The sequence below is a fragment of the Gopherus evgoodei genome, chromosome 9 (assembly GCF_007399415.2).
Source record: "Gopherus evgoodei ecotype Sinaloan lineage chromosome 9, rGopEvg1_v1.p, whole genome shotgun sequence".
Classification (NCBI taxonomy): domain Eukaryota; kingdom Metazoa; phylum Chordata; order Testudines; family Testudinidae; genus Gopherus; species Gopherus evgoodei.
The window spans coordinates 42,747,283-42,774,849 of NC_044330.1; the positions used below are offsets into that span (position 1 = coordinate 42,747,283).

The 27,567-nt window shown below is 41.8% G+C and overlaps 2 protein-coding genes across 8 annotated transcripts in view; both read left to right on the top strand.

The window, feature by feature from the left end:
• Positions 1 to 20,579, top strand: part of NMNAT3 (nicotinamide nucleotide adenylyltransferase 3) — a 99,339-nt gene extending 78,760 nt beyond the window's left edge. For all 7 annotated transcript variants that reach the window (XM_030575687.1, XM_030575692.1, XM_030575688.1 and 4 more), the window contains exons 4-5: positions 3,712 to 3,821; positions 19,693 to 20,579. In XM_030575687.1, the coding sequence (XP_030431547.1) occupies positions 3,712 to 3,821; positions 19,693 to 20,042 (460 nt within the window). In that variant the 3' untranslated portion in view covers positions 20,043 to 20,579. The remainder of the gene's footprint in view (positions 1 to 3,711; positions 3,822 to 19,692) is intronic.
• A 4,353-nt stretch (positions 20,580 to 24,932) lies between these two features.
• RBP1 (retinol binding protein 1) overlaps positions 24,933 to 27,567 on the top strand; it is a 30,918-nt gene continuing 28,283 nt past the window's right edge. Inside the window, exons 1-2 of the mRNA XM_030575694.1 lie at positions 24,933 to 25,245; positions 25,947 to 26,125. Of these exons, the coding sequence (XP_030431554.1) occupies positions 25,173 to 25,245; positions 25,947 to 26,125 (252 nt within the window). The 5' untranslated portion in view covers positions 24,933 to 25,172. The remainder of the gene's footprint in view (positions 25,246 to 25,946; positions 26,126 to 27,567) is intronic.

The following is a 27,567-nucleotide window of genomic DNA, read 5'->3' on the forward strand; positions in this document are numbered from 1 at the left end:
AAGTGCACAATCTGTACAGAGGGCACCTGAAGAGACTTATGAGGAGATTTGTGACACCAAGAATTTGTGCACTAACCATTCAGGTGGAGAGTTCACTTATTAATGTGATAAACTGTGTTCATTCTGGTTTCTTTGTAGCCTTTTACCCATCACAGAGTTTAGAGCACACTAATAACCAACTTTTATTGTGACAGTTTCTCATGCTTTCTTTTATTAATCAATTGTTACCGAAATGCTAAAATTTAAGCAGGTAATAGAAAAGAAAAAGTGAAACAAGCGTTTTAGCAAGAATAAGAGTAACAGTTTGCCTCAAAGCAGTGACTGAGCTCCCTGCTTTCTAGCTGAAATAAGCACTAACACCTGATATCTTGTGCTTAATCCAGTCCCTTAAATATAAATTCAGTGTTTTGGTAAAATGGCATGTCAAGCTATCTTAATTGTCACTTTCATTTTTGTTAAAGATATAATAGAGATGGAGCCTCAGCTAGCATAAATTGGCATATCTTCATTGTAGAGTTATGCCGATTTATACCAGTTGAGAATCAGGTACATACCATATACTCTTATCCTTCTTAGTACATTAAGAACTGATTGCTTTCCTCACTATGTGTTTCTCTGGAATTTTAATAGCAAGCTGAAAGATAGTCTGATAACAGAAAAAAAGAGGTCAAAATCAAGCATTATTGTACATAGCTCTCTCTTCTGATCAGCAATTTGAATCACAAACTTTACTGTGTTGGTATATTGTGTCCTGTTAGGGGGCATGAGAATCACTTCTAGGTGGGGTTTTTTTAGAATTAAAAATGTGGTAGTAAAGCAAAATTCTAATTTGCATGAACAATTTACATATGCTGATTTTATGCAGGCAATCTAGATTATTTTCCCTGATGTTTTGGAAGATGGGTCCCTGAAATTTGTTGGGGGATCGAGAGGCACAGTGAAGATAAAAAGTATCTGTTTTAAGGAATTTTACTTCCTCCTAATTTGACAAAACATCACCTTGGCTTCTGTGCCAGTCGAAGGCTTCAGCAGTTTTGCATTGCCTTGTATAGTGAGAAAGATTAATAGATTTTATTCTCCCCGCCCTGCCCCACCCCACCCGTGAGTGAGCTTTTCCTACTGTGGGTCATAGTAAAGGCATTTTTGGTGGATTGCTGAAACCTCCTCTGGTTGTGAAATAAATTGTAACATGGGTAGCAGGTCCTGCAATGCAGAAGGGAAATGAGAGTTGTTCTTTGTGAGTTTAAGGTTTTGCATGGCAGTGCAGTATGTTCCTCATGCACCAGGAGCTAGAGAAGGGAGGCACCCAATAGATCTAATTCCAGTCAGTTACTGCATATTGCTGTATATTTCTGAATATAAAACAGTATTGTTAGTAAATACAATGAACTAAATGTTGTACCCCTGTTGTGGCTGATGGCTGATCGCAGTGTATTTACACCAGGGATTAATTTAGGACAGAGAAATTAGGTTTGTATTGATATTAATGATCAAAAGTAGCAATATTTTAATTCCACCAGTAATGTAGGAAGCATTCTCTGTAAGAAAGGAAGCATTCTCTGTAGGAAGCAAGGCCTGTAAGAAAGAATAGATACATTTAAAATTTCTGCCTTTTATCCCCCATGTTTTACTGTAGAGTTTATAATACAATATTGTGTGTTTCTATGTAAAACATGATACATATGTAAATCAAGTTATATGTATATATATTAAGAAGCTTGGGAATTTGTAGATTAGGAGGTACATTGTGATATTGTTTAAATGAAAAGCTAACAGCCATTAAAATGTACAGTGCACAGAGTAGCTGCTCAGTTTTTGTCGTACACAAGACCTCAGTCCTCAATTAACTTTGTTCAATGGGTTATTGAAGGATTCTGAATTACGTTGCATTGATTAATGCATTGAAGATTGCATTAAAATAGTGAGAGTTTCATACTATAGATTCATGCCTTGCATTATATATTTCTTTAACTCTTATGCTTACAAAAAAGGGTTTGATTTTTTTTTAAATTACATTGTAAAATAACAGCACAAACCATTACAACTGTTTTATATTGTTTGAAGGGGGGAAACTTAAGTCACCTATCTGAATACTAGCAGGAGAGATGTTGGGGATCACCAGCTAATTTATATATAACATATAGCCCGAATTAAGGAAGAAGTGTTACCCTTTAGTCTTACTGACCTCACAGCGGTGGTCTTAGATCTGCTGTGCTCACAGATGGAGTGGGATAGTAGGGCTGGAGGCAGAATGAGGAGCTGGATAAAAAGAGGAATTAGGAGTGGAGAGTGAAGCAAGGGAAAAATAGGATAGGTGAGAAGGAGCAAAAACCAAAAGAGAATCCAAAGAAGTAAAAGACTGACAAAACCAGAATAGTAGAAGAGAAGAATGCAGAAATATTTACTTATGGCCTCACTAATATATTGTAAACTGGAAAAAAAAATTCTATTCAACATCAGGGAACTGGACTTGGCAAGATGGGGATTGGGAACAGTGTGCATTGGGGTTTACAGAGCCAGTAGAAAGCCAGTGATGACCCTTTTTTCCAGGCCTCATCTTCCCTCTAATATCTTAAACCCCTGCATCAGGAGTCCCATTCCAACAGACCTGCTAATGTCCATCAAAATCGAGCTCACCTCTAATGTTCATTAAGAGATTTCATTCAATGGAGAATCTGTCTTCTCAGCCAACTTTGGATAAATTTCTCACCCTCTCCTTACTCTCTCAGTGCTACCTGTTGGTAACGGTGACTAGGACATGGTTGGAGGAGGATTCTTGTAGGCCAAGTATATTGAGGAGTGGAATTTGCAGCTCTATAAAGGCAATCCCTCAGTTTGGCAAGCCTCCCATGGATCTCCAGATGGGAGCCCCATTCTAACAGACTGTAGCTGGTCTGTTGGATTGGGACTCTCACTACTGAAGATAGTCAAGTTGCAAGGAGACTGGTATCAAGGAAGCACAAAGGCAAGTAGGAGTGGTAAGGGCTATTGACTGGAGAGACAGCAGGAGGGCTGGCGAGGCAGTGAGGTGAATATAAGTTGCTGGTGGATCTGGGCAGCTGCGTCGGCCTGTCTTTTTGTAGGGTTAAACTCAGTTATGACACATAAGGGAAAAACTCCCTTTGCATTTAAATTTGAAAAGTAGCCATATCTGGAATCTTGTGAGAATTATGTGTTTTGGAGTTTCTGGGGACTGTGCCTCTTTAATTAAAGGAAAGAGGAAAATAAATAAATAAAAAGATAGGCTCTTGGGGAATAAGCTTTGGAAAAAAGTATCATTTTTAAAATCTCCTCTCCAAGAGTGAATATTTTAATAGAATAATAATAATGGAAACTCTGTGTTTAATATGGAAACTAAGTGTAACAATTAAAGTGAAAAATGGAGGGATTTTAATTCTGCTTTAAGCAAAAATCTCAACAATGCTTTAAATGTGTAGTTGCTATCATAGCTGCCATAATAAGTATTGGGCTTTAAAAGGGACTGGGGACTGTGACCGGTACATGGAACTTTTGTGTATTGTGCAAGAATGTTAACTGCCATTGATACCAATCTTGTGACGTAGCGAATGAATATGGTGAATTCTTCACACATCTCATTAAAGTCTAAAGTGCATAAAAGCAGATTGTGTTCTAGAAGCTGAAAGTGCCAGGTAATCGCTTTGTGTATCTCTGAGAGGATTACCTCACACCAAAGCCTTTATTTTAACACAGGCACCATTATAATGAGTCGCTCAGATCGCTCCATTTCAGGAAGGAACACATGAGAAACAGTTGGCCCACAGAAAGAGCTACTGAGGATTTCCTTTCTTCATTGGACCCAGGTTTGTTTGTAATGGTAAACAGTGATCCTTGTTTAAGAAGTGAAACCAATTCACCTTTACAAGATTAACCTAACTGCGGTGGGAAAGTTGGACATAGTAGCTCATTCTTCTGACGGTTGGAGCTTTATGCCAAAAATAAACAAGTCCAAATGCTTTCAGGACTGCTGCTGCTGCTCCTTTGGTTGTAGTGACTGCCATATTGAGATACAATTGTACTCCATTTGGGGTTGGTATTTTCAGGTTTTGGGTTTCTAATCCTTGATCAATCCTTTAAAAATCTGAAATATTTTCTCTTGAAGCTGTAACTGTGAGAATATGAGTTGCTATCATGCTGATCTTACATGGAGGGAATGAGCCAAAAAGAGGAAAAGGTTCAAAAAAGATATTGAAGGGTATAAAATTACTTCTAATTGTAATACTAACAATGGACTATGTGCAAGAATGATTCAAAAAGTGAATATGTAGTTCTCCAGTAGTATGTTAATAATATGACTATCCGTTATTTATTACTACTACAGTTTTGGGTAGGAAAACTCTAAAAATACTGATATTAAAAACAAAATAAATGCTCTACTTGGGGATTTTCTATTTCATCATTCTACTGGGTCTGCGGTTTATTGAGACACTACTAGATTTCTAAGAGTGTTTACTTTTTCCCCCACTGTACTTGCAACATTTTTTAGGCATAGATATTCTCTCCTCTCTTACATTAAAGTTTCTCATGATGATGTAAGAGCTTTAAAAGCTTCCACTCTTCCAGTGAGCGCTGCCTAGAGGAAGGTTAAGTTACATGTTGACAGATTGCCCAGAAGAGAGTCACGGTGGATCTGTTCTTCCTCATCTTGAGTTATGCACAGAATAGGAAAAAGTTGCCTCTCTCTCAAACTATACACTGTGTTCATCACTCATATCCATGACTGTGAAGATATTCTAGCTTGGCACTTCCAAATGATATTTCTTGCTGCCAAGAAACCTCTGGAATGCAGAGTTTTTTGTGCTTCATCTCACTTTCCACTTGACCCCACAAGGAGAGATTGAAAACTTTCTGGTTATTGCATCCACTGACTGTAACATCCTTATGTAGTCTAAGGAGGTTTAATTAACCACTGATGTGTGAAGGATTCACATTGGTAACTGCCACTGGTATAAATGAGTTAACAGACTGCTGCATGCAACTATCTTTTGGCAACTGTAAGACTATTCTCTGTAGCCACTGTGAATTGAATAATGTTCTGGGTAGCACTTTATGTAACAGTAAAAGAAAAACACTAATTTTCAAACGGCTCATTTAGTTTCCCATAAAGTCTTTCTCAGTTTGTAAGTGATTTACAGTCAATAGCCAGTTTTATGCCTGCAGCCAAGATCCACTCAATGCAGCGCAGACTAGGTGGGGCAGTCAGGATTTTCTACATTGCAGCTAGAAATGAGCCTGCTAGCCTAGGAGACAGACTCAGACTAGCTGAGCTCGGGGTAGCATGCATCTGTCTACCCAGGCTGGTAGGCTTGCCCCCAGCTGCAGTGTAGACATACCATCAGGGAGCTTCACGATTCTCTGCCCATCCCCAGACACAAGTTAGAGTAGCTAAGGATTGCTCTAATATATGCCATCTGGAACTATCTGGAGATAGTGGGAGCACAGTGTGATCTGGTCACTCACCCTCAGGGGCAGCTCTAGGTATTTTGTCGCCCCAAGCACGGCAGGCTGGCTGCCTTCGGCAGCTTGCCTGTGGGAGGTTCCCGGTCCTGCGGAGTAGGCGGCACGCCTGCAGGAGGTCCTTAGAAGCCATGGGACCAACGGACCCTCAGCAGGCATGCCGCCGAAGGCAACCTGCCTGCCACCCTCGCGGTGACCGGCAGAGCGCCCCCCATGGCTTGCCGCGCCAAGCACACACTTGGCGTGCTGGTGCTTGGAGCCGCCCCTACTCACCCTCCTTTCCCTCTACACTGGGCTGCTGTGGAGGATGGCATAGTTGTTGCCTGTGTCGTCTCTACACTCTCTAGGAAGATGCAGGAAGTTTCTACTCCCTTTGTGCCACATGACCGAGAATCTGGGCCATTGTCAGCATTTGCCAAGATTTGTTATACAACCTAGAACAGGAAGTCGCTGCAGTATCTCTGTACTCCTGAGAGAGAGAGAGAGGTTGGTAAATGCTGACATTTTAGTGGCAAGTGAATGTAACCATAGAATTCTCAGAGCCATCTGAAAAAGTGGAAATGGGTGATTTTGGGCTTTTCACCATCTTTGCAAAAAGGTTTAATAATCAGAATCTAATGGCAGGTTTGTGAAGCGTGATGAAATTAAAGTTTTTATTTTGCATACAAAAAAAAAAAGCAAAATTCCAACAAATATTTTGTTTCTTTTCAAAAATGTATGCAAAGTGACACCTAGGTATTTTTTGTACAGCCTAGTCTTCATAACTTTGTCCCTCACTGAAGTAATCTGTACATTGTAATTATTTGTATACATTAATGTACATTGTAAATAGAAAGGGCCAATGAGGACAGATACAGACATGACTACAGTTTTATTAATTCTACAATGGTATAGCTACTCGGTGCAACCCATCCTGGCAGCAATAAAAAGGAGGTCACGTGCCTTCCCCCTGAGCATCCCAGCCCCAGGACTTTACAGCCACCTAAAAACAAGACCTTATCAGAACATGCATTATTCTCAAGGTATGTAACCTGTAATGGTCTGGAAAACCCTCTGGCCTCACAGGATGCCTCAGACTTCTCACCTCCAGCCCTTTTCCTCAGGGTTGTGATGATGATGTAAAATGAAGATAATAGCTGCTGAAAAGTTAACTGTCTTCGAGTATCTCCAATTTATTTGGATGACACTGGAACTTTTCGCTGTACTTTAATTATTTATTTAACGATAATAGTATTCTTTTCAAAACTATAATAAATACTATAACAGTATTGTTTGCTAATAATTTGCTTTGAAAGGACTTGGAAATTATTTGTGGTGGCTGATGTCACTTTAATACTTCCCTCATTCCCTTTTGTAATGTTCTGGCAGGGTTTCACATTCTTAATAGAATTAAGCTTCACATACAATATTTCTTTTCCTGCTTATAAGAGACACTTGATCTTCATTTCATTTGAAATTGAATTCCTTGCATTTCAAGTCTCCAAGTTGCCGTACATGAATAAATTTGTTGTCACCTTTCAAATGCTTTTACATGGCTTAGTCCAACAGCAGTCTTTCTTAATTAAAGCTTGCTGGATCTTAAATCCAGCTCCTTTCTTTGTGTTAATGATTCTTTCTCCTTTGACTAACCCCATCCTCCTTCTCTGAATGACATTGCAGAGTGTTGTAGTTCATTTCTGTCCGTTATTGATTCAGACACACCAATCAAAAACTTGCAAAAATTTTCCCAGTCTTACTTCTTTTTGGATTTATAGAGACATGGCCTGAAATAAAGTGTGTTGTACTCATCAAAAATTGGAGCACTGGTTTGTGGGCATTTGAGCTTTAGATCTATTATCAATTGTGGAAGGTGCAGTTCAGTATTTTGCAGGATGTCCTTGAAAGTCCAAGGACATTATTTTTTTTTTCCCCCTTCATTGCCTTTGAGGGGGAGGAAATGTGCTGGTTATATTGGCAGCCTTTTGTAAAACTAGCCATTTGTTAAATTTGGACTCTATTCCAAGATTTGCTTCCTCTTTGAAAGTATTTCTTATTCTGTTTGGCTATTTTCTGTGAGGATGGATAATGTGTTGTCTGTAGTTTGAACTTGTGGCAAGCTTGGTTGTTTAAAGTAATCTGTCAAAGGGCAGTTCATGTACATTCAGAGAGAGAATGCTATGCACAAACCAGCTAAAGCTATAAAACATTCTGTGATGTAGTATCATATCCAATACAGCCTGGGACACAGGCCAGAGTTTATTCAGGATTTTTTTTTAATTTTACTTTATTTTGGCCTTTTTATAATAAAAAAAGCCATCTGCCTCACTTTAAACAGAAAATGTTGCTACCTTCTGATGAGCCACTTACTAACTAGAGACTCTTTCGTGGAAGCTTTATTGTCTCATATCGCACTGTAACTCCTTTTTTAATTGTGCTGTTAGCCAAAATTCAGAAACTTTCAGGTTATTTCAGATAGGTGGAGAAATTGATGATGGAGTTGGCTATTTCTTTGATGCAGTTCTGTTTATTTACAAGTGTGACTGGAATCCCAGGGGAGCCAGCTGAGATCACTCAATTAGGGTGAACTGCAGACTGAGGCAGGCAATCCCCAAAACTGGTGGATATTCCAATTCTTAGATTTACCCAGCCAGCAGAAAACAGCTTCTGTAACACCGGACTGGTTACTCAGAAGCTAACAACACAGGTCCCTTAAAGAAACTCAGCCTCAGGCCTCCACCCAGACGCCCAAGTCAAAGATGATGAGAATTACTGAAAATCTTATTCATAATATAAGAAAGTTCTATCAACCCCAAAGAATCAGACACGTTACCTCCCAGGTTAATGAATCTTCCAGAATTTAGCCAAATACACACTTACAGACAATTCTTATTAACTAAACCAAAATTTATTAAAAAAGAAAAGAGAGAGAGTGTATTGGTTAAAAGATCAGTATACATACAGACATGACTACAATTCTTGAGATTCAGATTCATAGCAGAGATGGTGAGCTTTGTAGTTGCTAAGAGTTCTTTCAGATTAGTTCACAGGTTATAATCCAAATGTTTATATTCAGGGTAGTCCAGCCTTGTAGCTTAAGCTTCCCCTGCATGAAGCCAGGGCCATCCCTAGCAATTCCGGGGCCCTATGCGGCCCCCTCGTGGGGGTGGGGGAGCAGGCAGGCAGGCCTCTGCAGGGGGGGGCAGGGCTGGCATGGGGAGCAATGGGGAACCACCCCCAGCACTCACCAGCGGCGGGAAGTGCAGCTACCCAGCCCCAGCCGCACTGCTGGTGAGTGCAGGCCTGGCCCTGCTGCAGAGCTCAGGGGAGTGGGGGCAGAGCTGGGGGGGGGAAGGGGCGGGAAGAGGTGAGGCAGGGTTAGGGCAGGGACCATGGGGAAGAACCAGAGCAGGGGCTGGAGCAACATGCAGCTGCGCAGGGCACCAGGAAATGTGGTGCCCCAAATTTCCTGGTGCCCTGCGCAGCTGCGTACTTTCAGTATGGGTATGGACGGCCCTGCATGAAGCATCAAGCAGATGTGAGATGAAAAGGATTGGTACCCAAGGCATCTTTATACAGTTTCAGGCTTTCTTGTGACAGCTCAGAGTCCTTTGGAGAACAATAGGCAATTATGGGTACTTTTGAAGTAGATCCATTTCCTAAGCATTGCTGGTAATTATCCACACAGATTAACATAAGGCAATTGCCCATTTTCTATCATTCTCAGGTGATTTTCTATACATTTCAGAGAGAGATGAACATGACGATATTTTGTGTTTACAGTTAATTTAAATATTAATTTTCCCTTTTGATCTCTGAATCAATAGCTGTAGTAACAGATAGCCATAAAAACAGTCAGTTCCTAACATTTGACAAGATGTAAGTACACACATACAATTAGTATCACCTCCAATTTTCTAACAATACAGGTTTGCATTTCAGAGTTCTAGCCTATCTAGCATGGAGTGGCCCTAATGACCATTCACACACTTTTCTACCGTGTCTCTAGTGATTGACGCTGGGTCAATTAGCCTGCAAGCTACTTAACTCTTTCTGGCCATACATCATACTTTGTACAAGATTTGTTGTAATTATATAACAGTGGTAGCAACAATGATTTGAATGGTCATATTTTAATTAGACAACATCACAAGAAGAAATTACAAAGTTCTGTTTCCTTGAACACAGAGGAATCAAACAGGAGATTCATTGCTCACAGTTCCAAGTCTCTGTCAACCAGTACTCAGCCCAAAAAGCTCTCTCTAGGCTTTTACTCAGGACTGTGTTTCCAGTGCTATTCTGCTATCTCTTTGGCACTCTGCTCCCGTCCTTTGTGTGCATCTGAGGGGTTGCCTCAATTCATCTCGCACTCACCCAGATACACCTCTCCAATTTGATCAGTTCCTTGCCTCTGAATTTATTAGATCATAGTCAGACCACGCCTCTTGTGCCACATGAATCTGACTCCTTCTCCAGACTTGTGTGTGGCTTTGTTTTGAGTGGAGGCCCCTGTTGTTTCAGCTATCTATTCCATAAAGGACCTCAGTTGTGAGACCCAATAGGTCTACCCATAACAGGTCCTTTTAGTTGTCTTTTTAAATAAGCAATGGAGCTTCTCAACAACCTTTGAGAACTGCACAATACCATATTAATAAAATATCCTTTTTTATAATGCTGAAAGACATTCTGACTTTTCTTAATTGCATGGAAAACATGCCAAGAGTTTAAGGGCTGCACCTAAATCACCTAAAATGGAGCAAGTTTCCTGGCTGCCAGAATGAAGATGGTGCATTGCATGCAGGGTATTACAATCTATGCAGGCCATACTTCCACATTAAAGATGAGGGTGGCTTCTGGTTGCATTGAGCTAAACTTGATTGCCCATCCCTCTTATCTTCGTGGACAGTTTCTAGCTCCGATTCTGTCTGACACCTGCACCATACATGTGTAGCATTTGCTGCTGCTGTTTTTCTTCGTAATATTGCAGAGCCTCTTTTAAATGCTTTGGGCCCATTTTACCCAGATGAATGTTCAGGGGTTTCCAAGATGCCAACCCGCCCACCTTACATGGCTGTGATAAAGCTGGTCAAGAATTTTTGATTTTAGAAATTTAACTGACAAATGGCAAGAATTTTCTGACTTTTTTTTTGACCAGCTGTAGCACATAGAGACATTGACACCTGAAATCCTCAAAGGAGGCTGGCAGAGGTACTGTCCCCATTCCCCTGTGGGTGTTGCCAGGGGGAACGTCACTTAAAGTTCTGTCTGGGGCTCCATAGAAGCCTGTCAATGAAGATTCCTTGAATATGTGCTGAATCAGCTTCTCTTGGTTTGCCTGGCCCTGTCCCCTCCTGTGCTGCCAGTGCTCACCTTATGGTCTGCATCTATTGTCTCCAGGTTCCTTGGAGGAGCGGGTGCTCCAGGGGGATTTTGTTGGTGAACCCCTGATCCTTTTGGACTTAACACTGTGGGGGGCCCCACATCTTTTGCTCTATTGGAAGATCTGACCCTAAAAGTATTATTAATTAGTACTTATAGTTCTTTTCATCTTAAGAATTATGTGCATCAGCTCGATGTAAGAGTGATACAGCAGACCTCTGTGTAAAGTTCTCCTTGAAAGTAAGGTAAATTCCACCCGTGCAAATAGCCTCGCCTCTATAGGGTGTATGGAGGCTGGCCAGCAATGGCGATTATTGGGTCAAATCCCTACTATAGGCAAAGTCTGAGACACAAACAGGCTGAGACTTATCCAAAAGCTCACTGAGAAACTGGGCTGGAACTTATGAATTTCTGTCTCACAATCCTATGCTTAGTCTGTCTGGGCTTTATGCCACCTTACCTCATATTCTTAAGGTTGTCTGACACTTCCCGTTAAAAGGTTTTGGTTGCTTTTAACTTTGCCAGGCTTTAAGCTTTCAGGGTGAAATTTGCCTTGCTGGGTATCTGTTTCAGGTTGAATTTTGCTGGAAAATTACAGCAAAAACAATCCAGTCATTTCTAACAGCATTTAACCCAGGTTAGAAAATTCTGGTGGCCTTTTCTTTGAGAGACTCTAGTGCCTCCATGCTTTGGGAGCAGGGCCTGGATGTTTGGCAGGGAGGTGACCTTTATGTCATGGATGTTCCTTTTGCCACACCATGAAAATCTGCCTAAATTTGGCTGAATTATAAGCCTCTGAAAAATTCCAGTTCACAAGTACTCAGTAGAGACTTGTTAGAGCTTTTCAGTTCTGTTTCCCAAAGATTTTATCCATCTGAGAGCTCAGCAGGTCTTTCCCTGTAATTGCTGCTCCCTACCATTGCAGATAGGACCAGGTTGGGCACCTGAATTGAGAGCAGGGAGTCTGTTTTTCCTGTCCTCTCAATATGCCCCAGGGTGCCCAGGGAGCATGTGGGGAGAATTTGCCTGTTTCAAATGCAGACAAGAGCCAGACCTAGCATCAAGGGGCAGGGATGAGGGACTGGGAGAGTAGATTAGGACAAAAAGTCTGGGTGCAGGAACTGGGATGGAACTGGTAAGAGATGAAAGAGGGAAACTGGGTAGGAGGTAGGAGACTGGGACTTGTTGGGCAAATTGACTAGGACTGGGAGCCAGGGAGGGAAACAGAGTGATGGGGCCTGGGAGCGACACTGGAACTGGTTGAACAAAGAGACTGGGACTGGGAACCAGTAGGTCAAGGGGAAGAGACACAGATCTGATGAGGGACCAGAAATCAGGAGAAGAACTGGGAGTTGCTGAGCAAAGAGAGAAGGTAATGGGTGGTGGGTGTGGAGAAGGTAAGAGGCTGAAACTGATATTTGATGAAGAGCCCAGGGAGCAAGACTGTGGGTTTGGTAAATATGAGGTTGGAGGTCATTGGAGGCTGGTGGGGTGGGGCGGGGAGAGACAAATCAGGTGAGGAGCAGAGAGCAGAGACTGCCTGGGCAAGGAGATTGGGGACAAGGTGTTGGTGGAAGATAACTGGGAATGGTTGGTGTGATGGGGTAGGTCCCAGAAACCCCCTTTGGGACTGCCACCTGATGTGCCGAGACAACCTCTGAGCCTATTTTCCCTGCCAGCTTGGGGGTCCAGTGCCCTTCCAGGTTCGAGCCAGATGTTATCTTGCTACAAACCCAGACCCAGGTCTGAACTATGTCCCCTAAAAGCTGCAGGCTTAACTGAAACAGCTTAAGAAGTGTTCCTGTCTCCAGCACCCAGATGCCCAGTTCCCAATGGGGTCCAAACCCCAAATAAATCAGTTTTACTGCTTATACAACTCATAAATTGTTTGCCCTCTATAACACTGATAGAGAGAGATATACAGCTGTTTTCACTCCCCAGATATTAATACATACTCTGGGTTAATTAATAAGTAAAAAGTGATTTTATTAAATACAAAAAGTAGGATTTAAGTGGTTCCAAGTAATAACAGACAGAACAAAGTGAATTACCAAGAAAAAATAAAACACGCGTCTGTCTAGTACAGTAAGAAAACTGAATACAGATAAAATCTCACCCTCAGATATTTCAATAAGTTTCTATCACAAACTGGATGCCTTCCTAGTCTGGGCACAATCCTTTCCCTTGGTACAGCCCTTGTTTCAGCTTAGGTGGTAGGAAGGGCATTTCTCATGATTGCCGCCCCCTTTGTTCTGTTCTACCTCCTTATATAGCTTTGGCACAAGGGGGGAATCTTTTGTCTCTCTGGGTCCCCACCCCTCCTTCTACATGGAAAAGCACTAGGTTTAAGATGGATTTCAGTACCAGGTGACATGGTCATATGTCCTGTGAGACCCCAAGCCTTCATTCCTCCAAGCCTGACTCACAGGAAGGCCTGGAAGCAAACAGAGCCATCCACAGTCAATTGTGCTGGTTGATGGGAGCCATCAAGATTCCAAACCACCATTAATGGCTCACACTTTACATAATTACAGTAGGCCCTCAGTTATGTTTCATATTTCTAGTTTCAGATACAAGAATGATACATACATACAGATAAGATGACCACACTCAGTAGATCATAAACTTTGTAATGATACCTTACAAGAGACCTTTTGCATGCAGCGTATAGCAGTTACTTTATATTCACACTCATTAGCATATTTTCATAAAATCATATAGAGTGCAACGTCACAGTTGAGAAAGGAGACTGGGAGCAGGAGAAGGAGTCTGGATGGGAAAACGGGGGCTGGGATGAGGAGTAGGAAAGAAGATTGGACAGGGACAGATTGGAGGAGATGGAGGTGCAGGGGTCAGTGTTGGTCATCTTAGAGCACACTCCTCTGAAGAGCTTGAAATGGAATCCAAAATTCTGAGTCTCACCATTCCTCCGCTGGCAGCTAATGTCTATGAAATCCACCAGCAAAAAGTGTCCCATCCTCCTGTAGTGCTAGTTCATATAGAAGATGGCAACCTGCTACTTCTGTTATTTACTCAGGTAGCTCAAGTGGCAGAGGTCTGTGTGGTGGATCTAAAGGTTCCTACCTTGTTGATGACCCAGCTGGGTGTCAGCATAATGCAACATGATGGAATTTGTGGTTTTTCAGTGTGCTATTTTTAAAAGAGCTAAAAAAATGGCAGAAAATAAACCAAGTTAAAAGAACATGTTTAAGATTGTAAAGTCAGTCTTTTAGAAGTTAGGAAATGCCATAGTTAATGTTCCTGGTGCAACCTAAATTTGATACGGTCTTTAATTAGATGATCACACGTCTGCCCCAGGACAATAGCCTCATTCTGTGCATATAGTGGACTTGCTCTGGGAATAAGTCAAAATTGTGTAGTAAAGGAGACTTGTCTGTCAGACCCCTGCTTCATTTGTTGTGGAAGTTAGAAGGTGTGTGTCATAAACAGATAGCTAAGGGTTAATGTCTCTTTCACCTGAAGCACCTGACCAGAGGACCAATCAGGAAACCGGATTTTTTTCAACTCTGGGTGGAGGGAAGTTTGTGTCTGAGTCTTTTGTCTGTCTGCCTGCTTTCTCTGAGCTTTGGAGAAGTAGTTTCTGCTTTCTAATCTTCTGTTTCTAAGTGTAAGGACAAAGAGATCAGATAGTAAGTTATATGGTTTCTTTTCTTTGGTATTTGCATGAATATAAGTGCTGGAGTGCTTTGATTTGTATTCTTTTTTAATAAGGCTGTTTATTCAATATTCTTTTAAGCAATTGACCCTGTATGTGTCACCTTAATACAGAGAGACCATTTGTATGTATTTTTTCTTTCTTTTTTATATAAAGCTTTCTTTTTGAGACCTGTTGGAGTTTTCTTTTCTGGGAAATTTCAGGGAAATTGAGTCTGTACTCACCAGGGAATTGGTGGGAGGAAGAAATCCGGGGGAGATCTGTGTGTGTTGGATTTGCTAGCCTGATTTTGCATTCCCTCTGGGTGAAGAGGAAAGTGCTTTTGTTTCCAGAACTGGGAACGGAGAGGGGGAGTCACTCAGTTTGGATTCACAGAGCTTGTGTCTGTGTATCTCTCCAGGAGCACCTGGAGGGGGGAAGGGAAAAAGGATTATTTCCCTTTGTTGTGAGACTCAAGGGATTTGGGTCTTGGGGTCCCCAGGGAAGGTTTTTCAGGGAGACCAGAGTGCCCCAAAACACTCTAATTTTTTGGGTGGTGGCAGCAAGTACCAGGTCCAAGCTGGTAACTAAGCTTGGAGGTTTTCATGCTAACCCGCATATTTTGGACGCTAAGGTCCAAATCTGGGACTAGAGTTATGACATGGTGTGCAGTGGTGAGATAGAATCCAGTAGGAATATTATATTTTTCTTTTCTGTGCTAGGGACTTTTTAGCAGAGAGGGTTTGGTTTTCAAAGAAACCAGAGAGAATTTTTTTTCTGCTCTCTCTGGCAGTTTGTGGCTTGCATATTAAGCAAGAAGGCATTAAGGAGCTGTTACAGGTCTTTTGTCATGCAATAGCACTCCCATTAGGAGTCAAATACCAGCACTATATACATGCAAATAAAGTGTTTTTTCTAGTTTACGCTAGAGGAAGAAAAGGAAATAAGCACTGTTGCTAGGCAGACTTCAGGAGGCAACAGAGAACCTGCAGTTCTGAAGATAAACACCGGAGGGCACCCCAACACAAGAAGACATGATGTCACGAAAACCAGAGGCAGTACAACTCGAGGCAATGGAAAAACAGATGGAACTGCTCAGAACACAGATGGCCAGAGATGAGGCAACTCACAAACAAGAGATGGAAAGGCTACAAAAACAAGAAGAAGCCAAAAATGCAGCCCACCACAGAAAACTACAAGAAGAAGAGGTATCCCACCGCCGAGAGATGGAACTCCAGAGGAAAGCCCACCGACAGGCCATGGAATTAGAAAAGGCTAAGCAAAACACAGCCAACCCTAACAACCCTGCGCCAATTATCGTTCCACAGCACAGGAAATTTCCCACCTACAAGGCAGGTGATGACACCGAGGCCTTCTTGGAAAATTTTGAAAGAGCCTGTCTTGGGTACAGCATCCCTGAAGACCAGTACATGGTAGAATTGAGGCCACAGCTCAGTGGACCTTTAGCAGAGGTGGCAGCTGAAATGCCTAAAGAGAACATGAACGACTATAAACTTTTTCAAACCAAGGCCAGATACAGAATGGGGATAACCCCAGATCATGCCCGTCAGCGTTTCAGAACCCAAAAGTGGAAACCAGATGTGTCATTTCCCAAACACGCCTACTACGTTGGGAAAAATTATGAGGCCTGGATATCAGGACACAATGTTAAAACCTTGGAAGAACTGCACCTTCTCATACAAATGGAGCAGTTCTTGGATGGTGTTCCTAAGGACATCACACGGTACATACAAGATGGAAAACCCAAAAATCTCGCTGAGGCGGGGGAGATTGGAGCCAGATGGATGGAAGTAGCAGAAAGCAAGAAAGCTACGGTCAAGGGGAACGAATACCCCAGGGGGCACACCGACCATAAACCCTACAATCGAGGACAGCCAAAGACCCCACATACAACCCAAGTAAAGCCACAGACGCCCTATTCTTCCACCTCACCAGTCTCCAGTAACTCACCTCGGCCCACTGACTCATCAGATGGAAGATGCTTTAAGTGTAATGAACTGGGACATATCAAGGCCAACTGTCCCAAGAACACCATGCGAGTGCAATTCATTACACCACCATCACACCAAAGATCCCCAGGCCCGGATGCCTCTCAAATACCCTTGGAGTGAAGGGAAAATTTGAGAGTGGGCGGAAAGAAGGTTACTGCTTGGAGAGACACGGGGGCACAAGTGTCAGCTATCCACCAATCCTTTGTAGACCCCAAATTCATCAACCCAAAGGCCAAAGTTACAATTTACCCCTTCATGTCACAAGCTGTAGACTTGCCTACAGCTGAACTGCCTGTCCAGTACAAAGGCTGGTCAGGAATGTGGACTTTTGCAGTCTATGACAATTATCCTATCCCCATGCTACTGGGGGAAGACTTGGCCAACCAGGTGAAGCGGGCCAAGAGAGTGGGAATGGTTACACGTAGCCAAACCAGGCAAGCTTCCAGACCCATTCCTGTTCCTGAGCCGTCCACAGAGGCCCCGTCTGTGTTACCAGAGACCCAGACAGAGGTAGTGGACCCAGATTCCATGCCTACCACTGAAACAGCCACAGCACCTCCAGTCCCAGGCCCAGAACTGGAACAGCAACCAGCACCAGCAAGTGCAACCACATCTTCAAACTCAATGCCAGAGGGCGCCAGCGAGCCAGAACTGGCAGAAGCAAAAGACAGCCATACCCAAAAGGCTCAGCCAGAGCCTGAAATACCCTCAGGTGCACCAGCGGAGAGCGGTTCACCAGCAGTGGAAACAACCCCATCACCTACATCGCTTCCAGAGGGACCAAGCCCAAGTCCACAGTCTGAGGAAGAACTGGTGACCCCAGCCTCAAGGGAACAGTTCCAGACTGAGCAGGAAGCAGATGACAGCCTTCAGAAAGCTTGGGCGGCGGCACGGAGCACCCCACCGCCTCTCAGCTCTTCTAATCGATCCCGGTTTATTATAGACCAAGGACTTTTATACAAGGAAATTCTTTCTGGTGGACACCGGGAAGAATGGCAGCCGCAAAAACAGTTGGTGGTTCCAACTAAGTACTGGGGGAAGCTCTTAAGCTTAGCCCATGATCATCCCAGTGGCCATGCTGGGGTGAACAGAACCAAGGACCGGTTGGGGAAGTCCTTCCACTGGGAGGGGATGGGCAAGGACGTTGCCAAGTATGTTCGGTCTTGTGAGGTGTGCCAAACAGTGGGTAAGCCTCAAGACCAGATCAAGGCACCTCTCCAGCCACTCCCCATAATTGAGGTCCCATTTCAAGCTGGTAACTAAGCTTGGAGGTTTTCATGCTAACCCCCATATTTTGGACGCTAAGGTCCAAATCTGGGACTAGAGTTATGACAGTGTGTAATGAATGAGATAGAAGGTTGTAGGAAGAGAAGAGATGATCTCATGGTTAAGGCAGTTGAGTACTATTCTGGAGAATTAAATTCTATCCCTGCCTCTGCCACAAAGTTCCTAAGTGATGCTAGGCTAGTTATTGAAACCAGACTTTTCGCAGGTAATCACTAATTGTGTATTCTTTGTTTTATGAGTATCTGATTTGAGGGAATGGTTTACTGAGCACTCACTGTTGCATCTGAAGTCAATGGGAGTTGTGCTTTGAACATATAAAACACTATATAATGCTACATATGGTCCTAGGCATCTCAGATTGGAAACCCAAAATTAGTAGATACTTTTTACCTTAATCTCTCTCTGCCTCAGTTCTCCAACTGTAAAATGGGGATAATGTCTCCTCAACTTACAAAGGTGTTGTGAAATAAATTAATGTTGGTAAATTATGCCACTGATGTGCGCCCTGGAAAAGCCCATGAGGAAAGTAAGGATTGTGTCTTTGGAGCAGGGTTTGAATAGAGTGCAGTAGATAAAGCCGGGGACCACACATTGAACAGTTATGAGGGGGAAAAAATGAAAAGCTGCTGATTAGATGAGCCTTGTCCACTCTGTGTACTGAATGAGACTGTCCTGTGGGGAAAAATCATGTATGATGAACATGTAATTAACGACTGTGTCATAACGCATATGCCCAGGGGGACTATACTAAGGTTCACAGGCAACGTTAATTCAGGCATTTCCCAACTTTTGGGTGCTTGACTTTGCAACCTTAATAATGTTCTTTTAACATAGTTCTTGTGTGTGTAATTGTGATATAAACCTAACAAAACATAGCAGAAATGTAAACCATAAACACTTACTTTGACTGTAATGAGGTTCTGAGATAAAACAACTAAAGGAAGAACATTCACATTAGAGTAATTCTGGTTTGTCCTTAATTCACCACCTCTTGCTTGTATGGTTACTAGGTCCTGGAAAAATGTGATCTTACCTACTGCGAGGACTGATGTACTCCCATGCAACAGGGTGAATTAAGGGCAGTGACAGCCTTAGTGCTGAATTTCCTGGTCTTTGGGTTTTTGTCCATTATTTTTAACTTTTTTTTAAAAGGTTGATTTAATATTATTAGATTTTATTATTCCTAACCTATATTTAGGAGATGATGCTGAGATGGATGATAGGTCTCTAATAGCTTTATTTTACCAGTACACAACAGCAATATTAATCTTGGTTGCTCTGGAAAAATGCTGGAAGTTGGCTTGGTCAGGAGTTCTTCGGAAAAACAGAATGACTTCACAGCTGAGAGATATCATCACTCCCCAGTGCATAGATGAAAGTACTAAAATGCTCATGGGAGCTGTATGCACCCCAGCTGCCTGATCCTTCACTGTGAAAGTCAATAGGAGTTTTCCCATTAACTTGAATATAAGATCAAGCCTATATTGAGTAGTGAATAGAACCTCAGTGGGTGGAGTTCTAGTTTCTCAGTGTATCCAACCTAATACCCTATGAGCCAAATTCATGCCCTTAAATACCCCTTGATTGTATTTCATCTTTGTTGCTTATAAAAAATACTGCAGTAACTGTCCTTTACAATCATACAGATGACCTTTTAAATCCTATGGGCCAAAATATAGTTGGCCCACGGAGTTTGGGTTGTTTTGGGATCTGACTGGTGATTAGACAGTGGACCTCCGTCTCAAATTCCTTACTCTTTTTCCGAGCAGAATATTTCATGTAACTTTTCAAAAGAACTTTGGGTAAAATACCAGAAATAAGTGAAAAACTTAACCTCATTCCATCAACTTTTTTTTATCTTTAATAAGGATCTTCATAAAACTTCCATTTGTTTTTTTTGCTTTTCAGTTTCCCCAGAGTTAAAGCTGCTTTGCGGAGCTGACATTCTGAAGACATTTAGTACACCTAATCTCTGGAAGGAGGAACATATTAAAGAAATAGTAGAAAAGTTTGGTTTGGTGTGTATTAGCCGTGCTGGCTCTGACCCTGTTCAGTACATCAGTGAATCAGAACTTCTAACTCAATTCCAGCACAATATCCACCTGGTCACAGAATGGATTCAGAATGAAATCAGTGCCACGCATATACGACATGCTCTATGCAAAGGACTAAGTGTGAAGTATCTCATTCCAGATTCTGTCATTTCCTATATTAAGGACTATAATATCTACACAGAAGAGAGTGAAAGGGAAAAATAAAGGGGATTTAACTTCAGCCTATGAAAGTACACAACACAACAATAAACACACGAAATGATTGATGTCTGTATTCTACCAAATGGGGAGAACGCTGGCTTTTTTTTTTTTTTTTTAAATCCCTGCAAAGCACAATCTTTGTGTATGGAGGAAAGTGAAGTAGGTTGTGGGGAGCTGCAACTAGCTATACTTCTGAAAGTTTGTAGAATAATTCAGAAAAGTTTTTGTATTACTACTGAGTTCATGCTTTCCTAAGCTGTTATGTGCAAAAGGCTATCGGTTTTAAGATCTCCACTAAGAGTTAATTTACATTACATTTCTTCTGTTTTTAACGCAAATATTAAAATCTTTAGTAATTTTTGAGGGATTCTTGTGGTGACTTAAATGATCTCAGTGGCTGTAGTTAGTGCTTTCCTGTATTATAATCTTCTAAAACCAGAACTGTTTCGGTTTGAACGTGTCTTGGCCATTCGCAGGCAGTAAGAATAAAATTGTCATATTTCTTTCTCAGGAATATTTTCAATAAACTGCTAAAATGTACGTAGTTGTTGCCACATTTCTACTTTATAGGATCCTGAAAGAAAATGATTTCACTGTATCACTTAATACCGTTCAATTTTATGTGTGGGTATATGTTGGCAGATCAGAAATAAAGCCCTGATTCAGGAAAGCAGTTACGCATTGCTTAAGTCCCATTAATTTCAATCCAGCTCATAATGAGATGTTTAAAGGCGGTTCTTTGCTTTCCTCCTGAGTCCACTATATGCTACTCCAGTCCCCCTGGCATAATTTAGAGTAGCTGGCTGTCAAAAGCCTGAAGCCATTGATATGGCAGCTCAGCTATCAGGGAGCCCCAGCCATGCCCCCTATGTCAACATCAAGAAGAGGGAGCAGCACTGGAGATTCTACACTCTTTCCTTGCATTCAGGTGAGAATATCTAAACAACCCGCTTGATTCCACTGTTCTTGTTCCTTTTCCTTCTGCAAGAATAGCTCCTAGAGATGTCTCAGCACTTCTGAAGCCTAGTAATGGCAGCCAAAGTTTTGAAAGATTTTGTTAAATTTCACCACTTCCCATAAATTATTATCTGCCACTTTCCCTCAAGTAATCTTTGACTTTTCCCAACTCAGCAGTCTGTGGATGTCCAGTATAAAATCATACAAATTCAATACAATGATTGTTCACACTGTATGCTCTTTTGGTGTCATGGGATTCATTTTAACAATGAGATTGTGTTTTGCATTGCCTTTCATAGCACACACATGCTGCATTCTAGTTTGTGTATAATGCTTAGAAGTTTGCAATAAAAGAGGATATTTTCCAAAGATCTGTTTCCTCTGTACCTGATATGGGAAGGCCTAATTCAGCTGTGTCCCCTGGATTACTGGACAGCTCATAGTTGAGAAAATACTTTTAAGGGAAAAAAAATAAAAGAAACAACAAATGCAGCATTAACTGGTGATGTGATCAGATGATGTTGGTTATAAAATGTGTTTGGATAGTCAGGTGACTATATATATTTTGAATTGTAGCAACATTTTGTTCACCAGACATAATTACATGACTTGTATAGTAGCTAGATTGGGGTGGACAAACTACGGCCTGGGGGCCGAATCTGGCCCATCAGCCATTTTAATCTGGCCCTTGAGCTCCCCTGGGGAGTGGAGTCTGGGACTTGCCCTGATCCGGCACTCCAGCCAGGGAGCAGGGTTGGGGATCGCTCCACATGGCTCCTGGAATCAGTGGCATGGCCCTCCTCGGGCTCCTATGCATAGGGGCAGCCAGGGGCCTCTGCTCTGCATGCTGCTCCCGCCCCAAGCAGTGCCCCTGCAGCTCACATTGGCCGGAAAACACAATGGGAGCTGCAGGAACAGTGCCGACGCATGGGGCCGCATGCAGAGCCACCTGACTGTGTAGAAGCCGGAGAAGGAACATGCTGCTGTTTCCGGGAGCTGCTTAAGGTAAGCATCGCCCGGAGTCTGCACCCCTGCAGATCTCCCTACACCCCAGCCACCTGCCTCAGCCCTGATTCACCCTTCCACCCTCTGAACCCCTTGATCCCAACCCAGATCACCCTCCTGCACCCCAAATCCCTCAACTCCAACCCCATCCAGAGCCCTCACCCTCAGACAGAGCCCTCACCTCCCCCTGCACCCCACTCCCCTGCCCCAGCCAGGAGCCCCCTCCTGCACCCCTCCTTTCTGGCCCCACCCAGGAGCCCTCACCCCCAACCAGAGCCCTCACCCCCTCCCGCACCCCAAGCCCAATTTTGTGAGCATTCATGCCCCACCATACAATTTCTATACCCAGATGTGGCCCTTGGGCCAAAAATTTTGCCCACCCCTGAGCTAGATACTATTTGATGGGCATCTTGTTTACTACTAATAAGAAAGTCTGATGTAATTTGAAAGTGGGTTATTGCTTAGTTATTGCTTAGTATAACTGTGTGCAACTTGAACTGTAGTGTTTCTATAATGAATTATGCAGTGAAAGTAGTTAGGCTGCCTACTGAGTGGCTGTTCCTTAAATGTCACAATGGATGCGGTAAATCAAATGCATTCCTCCACGTGCTGGGCTAACATCTTACAGATCCCGTCAAATTTAACTTTGCTGTAGAAGACTCGACAAAAAAAAGGGAGGGATTGTGTAAGCTGCACTGCCTCAAGAGTTGACTCTGGAGCACTGTGGCTTTGGCTGTGTTTCAGTGCATGTTAAGCATGGGGTAGGTAGTCACGGAGTAATTTAAACTGCAGTTGTGCAACAATAGCATTATTTTGTCGTATCCCGTATCAGCACTGCTGTTGTATCCTTTGAGAAGCATTACAGCTCTCTGGGCACTAGGGTGACCAGACAGCAAATGTGAAAAATCGGGACGGGGATGCGGGGTAATGGGAGCCTATATAAGAAAAAGACCCAAAAATCGAGACCATCCCTATAAAATTGGGACATCTGGTCTACCTACTGGGCACATATTGCAAGATTCATAACAATGCACTGTGCCAATCTATGCTCACATTGGCAGGTGTTGTGGGACACCTGTCTACCCTCTCTGGTGACTGCATGCTGATACATGGGCTTGTTAGTGGCCATTTTTCTCCTGTATCAGACACCAGACGTGAAGATGGAGAAACTGCAAGTAGGACACTGAGCAGGAGCTGAGCAGAGTGATAGTCCACTTCCAGTCTACTGGAGAATCATCATGTCTTGATTGTTGTGACTATCCTTGGCTGCACATTTTCACTGTGCTTCCCTCAGTAGCAATACATTACTTCTGGATCTGCCCTATAGCTCAGGGAGTTGTCGCTACTATATGATGTAGCACTGATAGAGATGTGTAGCTGTTTAATTTTCATATTTAGATAATCTGAAGTGACAAGGTTATAAATTAAAATGACCTTTGGGTGTTGACATGCATTTTCTACTTACAATAAAGCTTAGTATGTACCACGGAGATCTATCTGGATATGTCATTTAGCTCTTCATTAGTTCTACTCTTTGCAGCAGGATACCCTTTGCAACATGAGTCAAGATAAAGGGTCATGGAAGACATTTGCTGTGTTATTTGCATCTGATTTCAGATGCAGTTTTCCCACTCCAAAATCAGATTGTCTTTGAGTTGCAAGGTTGGAGCTGGAGCATACATGTCACCCTGTTGCATGAGGATGTTATGCACAATTATTACATTTTATTTACTCCACATACATCTTTTCTGAAGATCCAAGAGGATATTCATCTGTTAATCAGTGAACTTCCAATGCCTGAGGGATCAAGAATGATGTCAGCCTGGTTGCCCCTGCCCACTGTTGCATTAGGAACATATGAATATAGTATTTGCAATACTGCATCATGTCACATTGCAAACAGACTTGCTGTACCAATGTCAAGCAGCTACTTTTACATGATGCTTTCCAGGTGACATTCCACCTTGTCCTTATAACCCACTGAGCTTATCATGCAATGCTGTATATGTAGGGAAAACATTTCATACTGGTGGTGATTTAGCTTCTGTCCAAAACCATGAGATCTGATTAGCTGTATTTCAGCTTGCACAACTACAACTGGTATACTTGGTCATCAAATTCTCTAGCCCCCTTTAAAATCTAGCTATGCTGTTTAACTTTATGAACTCTTGCATTAGTGGATGCCACAGGCTGGTTACAGCTTGTGTGAAGTGTTTTATTTGCTTTTAGGGACAGGTCATGGCTGTCAATTTAAGTGTAGGAAGATTCTACAATCTCAGGTTATTTCCTTCAAGCAATGATATATTATTGTTTGAATAATCTGGTACTGTAGCACTAACTTTTCACTTGCTCATTGCAGCTGTATTTAATGTCTCCTGAAATGCTGTTTGTTCCAGTGTCTGAACATGGTTTGCATTCCCTTAACTAACAGCACGCTCTGATTAATAAAGACATGCAGCACTGATGAAGACATAAGATAACAGGAATTGGCCATTACGCTCTAATAATAACCTCTGCTGAATAGTGACTGGCTTTTCCTGAGCCATCAATTCACCAACCAGTCAATATCTGCTGGCATCACCCCTCGCTTGAAGATGACTGTATAATCATGGCTTATTATACTAAACTTTAAAACAGAACACACGGTTACTTTCACTGGTAGAGTTTGTGTGATCCTCTTCAGAGGGGAAGAGATTAAAAAAAGACTGAAAATATTCTCAAATACTCCAAAGAAACAGGATTTCAGTTATCTGCAGAAGCTACCCAGTGTGTCCACTATACCCAGCCACCTATTGTAATGTCCTTCCACATGCCTAAACCAGCCATCTTATTTTCTAAGCAGCATAAAAGGGGAGGAGTAATGTGGATAAAATGGATACCCAAATATGCAGTGGCCTTACAGCCATTGTATGGAAAGTGAAAGTTCCATTCCATTTAAATGAAGCCATCCTGCTGTCATTATAAATCTAAAAGGTTCAGCTTTGTGGAAGGATTTAATGGTAACCCTTCAGCAGTAATCGGATTAGAGGGGTTCGTATAACTGCATGGTCTGAAGAACAGATAAAAGAAACCAGAGTTCACACTTGCCACAAGGGACAGGCATTGAGCTGTGTGGTGCAGAATCAACTCACTGTTCTGAGGCTTTGGTTTTGGCTATCATATACCCCAGAAATGCCTGCAAATTTCAATGGTTACTGGAAAATGCTTAGCAATGACAATTTTGAGGAGTATCTGAAGGCACTGGGTAAGATTCCTTTCATGTTTCTTTAGCAAATAATCAATAAAATGCCACCTATCTTAATCTTAGGTTGGAGTTGATTTCTTCTGGGATAGTCCCAGCCACAATTTTCATACATTCTTAAAAAATGCTTTCTTCAAAAAAACGATTTTTGTCTTATGCAAAGTTTTTTGATTTGCTTTAAGTGACCTGTTTGCTTTTTACCTTGCTATCACTAATCTGTGCAGAGATTCAACTACAGAACTTTAAAGGGCAAGCAAAAATTATTCTCTCAACATTTAAAAAAAAATTCAAGAGAGGAGAAAGTGAGTGTATGTAGGTGGAAAGAAAACAAAATGTGCTTGATGTAAAAGTTTGTGTATGCAGCTGGCAGGGAGGCACATAAAAGGCTTATTTCTATAGAAGTGGCACTTATAAGTAATCTAAATGAATTTGTGTCAAATATCTCAGTAGGAATTAGTAATGTCATGTTTCCTTTCATCTGTTTGTTTAGAAACACGCATTTGTTGTGGTATCAAATGGGAAAAACCTTGTACCCTTTACAAGTAAGCAACTTAATTCACGTGTAATGAACTTTAGTAATATAGCCAGGGAACTATTTATTTGTGTTTTGGTCCATCCCAATCCTCTCGAGTTGTACAAGTCTTGTATTGTTGTAGATTTGTGGCTTTACTGCAAATCCTTTTTTTTTCTGTTTTGTTTTTCAGATGTAAACATTGCTGTGAGAAAAATTGCCAACTTGCTAAAACCTGACAAAGAAATCATTCAGAATGGAGATCATATGATCATTAAAACGCTAAGCACTTTTAGAAACTACATCATGGAATTTGATGTAGGAAAAGAATTTGAGGAGGATTTAGCAGGGGTGGATGATCGCAAATGCATGGTAAGAATTAGAACGGTTACTATTGCATGGCAAAAAAGATTAGAAATAATTAGTAATAATCCTAGGTCTTGCAGCAGGATGCAGAGGCAAGACATTTTCATGTGGTTGTTCCTAGAATTTTTATTTCTGTACTTGACAGCTTCATTTAGACAGAGCTGCAAACTGTTTTTAGCTTGTCTTTACAATAAAGGAATGTTAATGTTAAACTTGAGTGTGAAGCTATTTCTTTTATTAAATAACAGGCACTAAGTTAAATTGTCTCCAGTATAAAGTAATTGGGAGTGATATTTGATATTCAAAAAGTCATTTACAACCAAATTCTGCCACCTTTATATTGAGCAGTGTTTCACCACGGAAGCAACCCTGTTGATTTCAGTGGGGTAATTTACTACTTAATATGAGCAAGAGTGACAGGACGGAGGCCCCTAATGTTTGGGAACTGGTGTTTTTCCTGTCTATCTGTCTCTCTCTCTCCACCTTCCCCCACTTCTATGGTGTTGATAAGTTATATAATCAATTGCTTGACCACACTCTGGTTTGTTATGAAATATATTCAAGAGGCCATAACCAATGCCAGTCAGGTTTATTGCTCTAGGCCAATAATAATAATGTACAAGGTTCTATATGGATGATACTATTTTCCAGGAAGCTGTCTCATGCACCATTGTTATATTCACCTTGCACAGAAGGTGTGCTCCTGAAGTTACACCCCTAAAGCCATCTTTTTATCCCCTACCCGTTTACCAGTAAAAGGTACTGTGTATGTCATCTGAAACCAGATTTAACTGATCAGCTTTCTACCTGATTTTTCTGGTAGCATGATGTACCCCTTATTTTTGTTCTGAACACATGTGTGTGAGGTACTAAAGAACATGAAGACAACTCCTAGGTTTGTTCTAGGGTAGTTAGTTTGTGAGGAGAACTCCCATTCTGTTGCTATAATATAATAAATCACATGTCCTGATCCTGACTGCTTTCCTATCTACTTTAAGCCATAGCTTACTTCAGCTAAGCAAAATGGTATGGAATACTTAGCATAAGTGAACAGGAATATAATAAAGATATAGGCCAATTTAGACATTTAACTGCTAACTTTATGCTTAGTAATATTTGTGCTTAATATATGTGGTGTGGATAATACATGTCATCAATATAATATATATGTAAGTAGCCAGCATATATTGGTCAACACTGGAGAGTTTCACTACACTACAGACAGCAGGCTTAGCACATCCATTTAACAGGACAAAACCAGAGCAAATCTTAGAGTAGGTAAGTGGCTCCAAGAGCTCTCCCTTGTGAGCATTTACAAAATATTGTCTCTGGCAAGAGGTATCTCATGACCAATAATACCAATTAACAGAAAAGGCTCAAGAATATCAAGCTACTTAACTGAGTCAGAGACTGGATGTTATCTCTCCCATTAGTCCGACATCATGACA